This window comes from Pteropus alecto, unplaced genomic scaffold, assembly GCF_000325575.1.
Source record: "Pteropus alecto unplaced genomic scaffold, ASM32557v1 scaffold101, whole genome shotgun sequence".
Taxonomy (NCBI): domain Eukaryota; kingdom Metazoa; phylum Chordata; class Mammalia; order Chiroptera; family Pteropodidae; genus Pteropus; species Pteropus alecto.
In genome coordinates, this window is record NW_006432945.1 from 8,809,730 (window position 1) to 8,815,101 (window position 5,372).

Consider the following 5,372-nt stretch of genomic DNA (forward strand, 5'->3'; position numbering starts at 1 on the left):
TGAGGAACACAGAAACACAGTAATGTGTCATCAGCCTCAGGTTCCCATAACCTTCCATTCTAACAGACATTTCTTTGTTCCAGGGGAAATTTTCATTCTAATAAATGTAAGTTACTCATTCCTATGGAAATATTCTTAAAGAAGGAAGTGGAGTCAGGAACAAAAAAGGAATATGGGTGCATACAATAAAATGTTAAAAAGCAGTCCCACTATATAACGACAACAATAAATTTAAGCATCTTAAAAAGCAGTCCGACTATATAACGATACCAATAAATTTAAGCATCTTAAATTCCCCTGTCAAACCAGAACAGGTTAAAAGGGAAAGTCAAGCTGTATGCTGACCACAGGACATATGCTCAAATGACTGAGTGCAGAAGGATGAAAACACAGGCATAAAAGTGTAATAGAAACATAATATAAGAAAACAGATATTATAGTGCTAATATCAGACAAAAGAAAACTAAAGATGATAATCATTAACAGTTGCCAGGGACACATGTATTTTCTTCTTTCTATGATATTCAATTTACCAGGAAGAAATAATAATTGTGAATTTTAGTGCATCAACATTGTGGCATCTATATGCCTAGAAGAAAAACTAATAGAAATAAAAAGAGAAATGAACAAATCAGAGTCACATTAAAAGAACATAACACACCCATCTCAGAAATCATATCATACAAAATTAATAGGATCATGGAATATTTAAATACTTCTCATGAAACATTTATAAAGAAAAACAACATCTTTTTAAAAAGCAGGAAAACATTGTCGACATACAATAGATAATAACAGAAAAAAGAGACAATTTATTTGGAAATTAAAAGATGTTCTTCTAGATGATTTCTGGGATAAAGAGAAAATAAAAAGAGAAATGGAAAAATTATTCCAAAGTGAGTGATAATGAGAGCACTCCATGTATCAAATGCAGGAGGCAGCCAGAGCGAGCTCAGATGGAAAAAGGCTTCTCCTTGTCATTGCATGAGCCTTCGGCCTCCTTACACTAGAGCTGCACAATCAATACCATGGCTACTATCTACATAACTGGTTAAATTTAAATTCATTAAAATAAAGACTTCAGTTCTCTACTTGCACCAGCCTCATCTGAAGTGCTCAGAAGCCACAGGTGGCTAGAAAATTCCCATCTTTGCAGGAAGTTCTCTTTGGCAGTGCTTCTCCAGAGTTTGCTAGGGCAATTCCAATATGTCAGCTTCATTGACTATAAGCTGCCAGCGAGTCCAGGTTTCAACTGGCCAACCTAGCAGACTATTTACACCATTCCCAGACGTTCAAGCCACATATTAAACATAGAATCTCAGGAAAGTAAACTCATATTGATAAATGTGGCTCGGTCAACCCTTCCATTTCACTTTACATGGTCAAACACCTTTAGAATTCACTCACATCCACACTCCCCACACTCTTGCCAATACTGATTGGTGAGGTCTTGTCATTCTCCTGATGCTTTGATTTCCTCTCTCACCTCAGACCAGGTTTCATACATCCTTGTCTGGGCTATACTGGGATCTACTCTTGTTATGGACATGGAGGTAATAAGGGAGGTGGGACTGGGTCCTACAAAGACTGGCATCCCCTGGTGACAGAATTATCCCAGGTGCAGTCATCGAAAGGCGTCTATGCAGAGGAAGACGTTTTCTCCCAGGTGGGAAGAGGCACTTTGTCTACCAGAAAGGGAAGTCCCATGGAATTAGAGAGTTCAGAGTTCTCAGCCTCACCTGCATCCCTGTCAGGGTTCCACTCCTCCCCCAAGTACTCTCGTCTTAGCATTAGAGACTGATGGCGCAAGCATTTAATTGGCTCCATCACATTATAATCTGCACAATACAGCTCTGGATTCTTAGCCATGTCTGCCTGTCCCACAACAAGAAGAAATGAAGGATTCCTTTACAGTCGGTGTAAAGGCTTTTGAAAGAACTAATTACTAAAACCTCGGAGTTATTAGCAGTTTTCTGGAACATACGTGAGGATGATTCTGACTAACCTCAAACCTCCCCCATGAACAACTCCTCACTGAAATCTTCTAAAATGCACTCTACACATCTCTCAAAATGACATCCTCTAATTCCAAATAATTCTCTAACTAGCGGGTATCTGTCTACTTCGCAAGTGTGCGTCTCTCGCTTTTAATTACATTATTAGCTTTGTGAAGACAGGATTATCTCACAGCACTCATGTTTACCAAATTCTTAAGGACCTTCTTGCTCACTCTGGCATATCGAGCTAGGCAAGTGGCAGTGGCTGGGCCTGGGGCCCGTCTAGAGTGTGGGGTGGCAAGTCGGGGAGGCAAGTATGAGGGAGGTCTCGCCGTGGAGTAGCCAGGCCAAGGTCAAGCTGAGTTTTCTTCATAAAACAGCTTTGCAGGCACTTGGTGTCCACAGACACGGGAGCCGTCTGCCAGTTCTGCTAATCATTCACCTCCCTTGGCTTCCTTCTCGGCTACTCGTGGGCAGTGTCTGGTTTGGGATGTGTGATCCCTATCTTCAAAGTTGAGATCAGGATGTTCATGTTTCCATGAACAACATGTAGCGTTGGTGCCTGGCCAAGGTGGGGGTCTAAGCATCCCACGTGGGAGCTCAACTGGGGCTGTTTGTCCTCATCCGTGCCATGTGGTGCTGTTCCCTCTCCTCTTCTGGACACTGGTTCACAGATGCCAGGAATGGCCAAGAGGTGGAGACAAATGTGGTGGTCAAGAGATAAATAGTATCTGTTTATCTATCAATGTCCACTATGTCCCTTAGACCCACAGCTCTGATATGCTGGAGATAATGTTACTAGTGACCCAAAACAGTCACTTCTGCAACCTGCAGTCCATTCTAGGTAGAACTGGGCTACTCGGAAACATGCACTGGTTCTCTGTGATGGTAAATACTTAGCTAACCATGGACTTTGCTGCACAGAGGGCCACTTCCCCTCTGAGCAGCTCAGCAATTTCCCAGAACAAAGGCAAGAACCATAGAGAGTACCAGAGATTTCTCCTCCATGGCTCACTCCATCACGGTGTCATATCATAGCTTCCCTTTGTACCTCTTTCTCCTGAGCATTCAGCTCTTTGAATTTTTCTGGATGTTTTGACCACTAGCTAGAAAAACTTATAGGGTAAACAAAATCACTCCCTTCTATGCAATAACCCCCATGTTGCCCTCCCTTCCTCTTCCCATTTTCCCTCCTCCTTTTCCCCTCCCCTCTTCTTCCTCCTGCCCCCCACCTCTCTCTCTAGAGAACATAGATGTCAAAGCTCTTTCCTTTCTATAATAGAGAAATCGAAGCTCTGCTACTTAGGAGGAAATTCGGACTGGAATCCTGGTTTTTCAATTACCATTCATCTTTTTTTCCCCATTTCACAACCCTGCCTTCATAAATCTGAGATTCTACGACAGAATGTCAATAGTGGTTATTGTCAGGTTTGGAATAGCAGGTGCTTATTTTTCTCTCATTTTTTGCCTACAGATTTTCCTTAAAATTTCATCAAAGGCCATGTATTAGTTTCTCATCAGCTCGGGTAAACTATCTGATATAATAAGCATATATAAAAATATCTATTGCCTAATCAAAAAGAAAACTTTATTTCTTGGCCAGATATAGTCCAAAATGAGTGTTCCTGAACAGTGAGTGTATAGGCCTCCTAAAAGGGGGTAATCCAGGAAACCCCTTCCATCGTGGAGTGCCTCTGTTCCTTCCATCTTGGGGTGCCTCTGTCCTCAACAACATACGATTTCCAAATCAGCTGTGATGTTCTGTATAAAACCAGAAAAAAGGAAAATAGTATGTGAGGGACAATTTTACGTGGGAAGCTAGAAAGTACTACATATCACTTCCATTCACACTGCACTGGCTAGAATGCAGTTGCCAGGCTGCATCTAACTGCAAGACATGATGGGAAATGTAGTTTATCAGCATACAGAGAAAGAAAAGGAAATGAATACAGAGACTTGCTAGCCAATCTATACCACACTCGTGTATGAAAAAGAAAAGAAAGTCAAAGTAAAAATGAAATGAGGAAGGCAAGTCCCTCTGTAAAACAATCTTAAGCTCTTTCTCTTACTGATTTTCACACTCAAGTTCCTACTTTCCCACTGGTAAGAAATGGCCTTCCTAGTCAAGGGTATGAACAGGGTATGGATTTTTCTGACATAAATGGGTGTAGGAAAGGGAGATGCGTGTATGAGACTGAGGGCTCAGAGGCAGTGCCGGGACCTGGGTGTAAAATCTCCCCCACTCTAGCAGGGGCGCTGCCTCTCTGCCCCACAGCACTGCTTGTGTCCTGAGGACAGATGATTATGCTGAAGACTGTGACGTCAGTATGGTTCGTGCTGAGTGATGGACGTCTCTGCCTTCAGCACAATTATCGCTTCCAGAGAAACGCCTATTCCCTGTGCCTCCTAGAATGCACCCAGAACCATTTGTGTGCCCAGAGCCTGCCTCGCCCTCCCTATACCTTGTTCTCTACTGTCCGTTCTAACTGAAAAAACTCTTGCCTTGGATACAGCACCTCAGATGCAACTGGCTGTCACCTAGTGCCTAGGACACTTTCTACCTACATAGCAAACGATAATTAAGGAGCAAATCAAGTTGAGCTAATTCACATTAAATATAAGTGGCTCACTGAATCTAATTGTCTCAACTTATCTGCATTTTAATAAATTGCACCTTAACATCCCAAACTTGATCTCAAAAGGTGGATTTTCAGATTCATCTACAGTCCAGCAGAGAGAGATTTAGGGGCAGATGAGGGGCTTTCTTGGTGGTCCCCGAAATCTGTCACAGAAAAACAAAGAGGCCAGATTGGGGTCAGTATGTATATATGTAAGCTTCCTGACCCAAATGTTGATAAACTTTTATGTTCAGGAAGAATACATTTGCTTTCACTATATGACCAAAAATATGAGTAAGGAGTCTTAGCGGATGCCTAAATGTTTGTGAGCAACCCAGGCCTTTTCCGAATAATCTCCATGTCCGCGCATATCTCCACTGATCCTCTAAGTGCTGGGCTGGAGAATAAGAAACCAAGCTGTGCAAGAGAGGGACAAGTGTGACCAGAGACATCTCAAAGACCCAAACACATAGCTCATGAGAGCACACATTCTCACAGCTGCATACCAGGAAATACTCATCTCCCTTCTTTGGCAGAAGTCAGTTCCCAGTGTACTAGAATGGAATGTAACAATGAGACCCATCACCCCAGTAGTGTAGGCTCCTGCCCAGAACTTTCCATTCTGTCTCAGAGCAGTGGGCAGAGGGAGATGATAAAAGTAGGTAGAAGTGAGTACTGTCTATGCAGCCCAAAACTTCAGGGGTCCTCAACAGAGAGGAGGGCAGAGAGGTTCTGAGTCATAAAGACCTGTAACTTC

At 42.5% G+C, this 5,372-nt stretch overlaps 1 protein-coding gene across 1 annotated transcript in view; it reads right to left on the reverse strand.

Annotated features, from left to right (window-relative positions):
- LOC107195381 (transmembrane epididymal protein 1-like) overlaps positions 1–1,869 on the reverse strand; it is a 17,491-nt gene extending 15,622 nt beyond the window's left edge. The window contains exon 1 of the mRNA XM_015586131.1: positions 1,740–1,869. Coding sequence (XP_015441617.1) covers positions 1,740–1,869 — 130 coding nt within the window. The remainder of the gene's footprint in view (positions 1–1,739) is intronic.
- Positions 1,870–5,372: the final 3,503 nt, after the last annotated feature.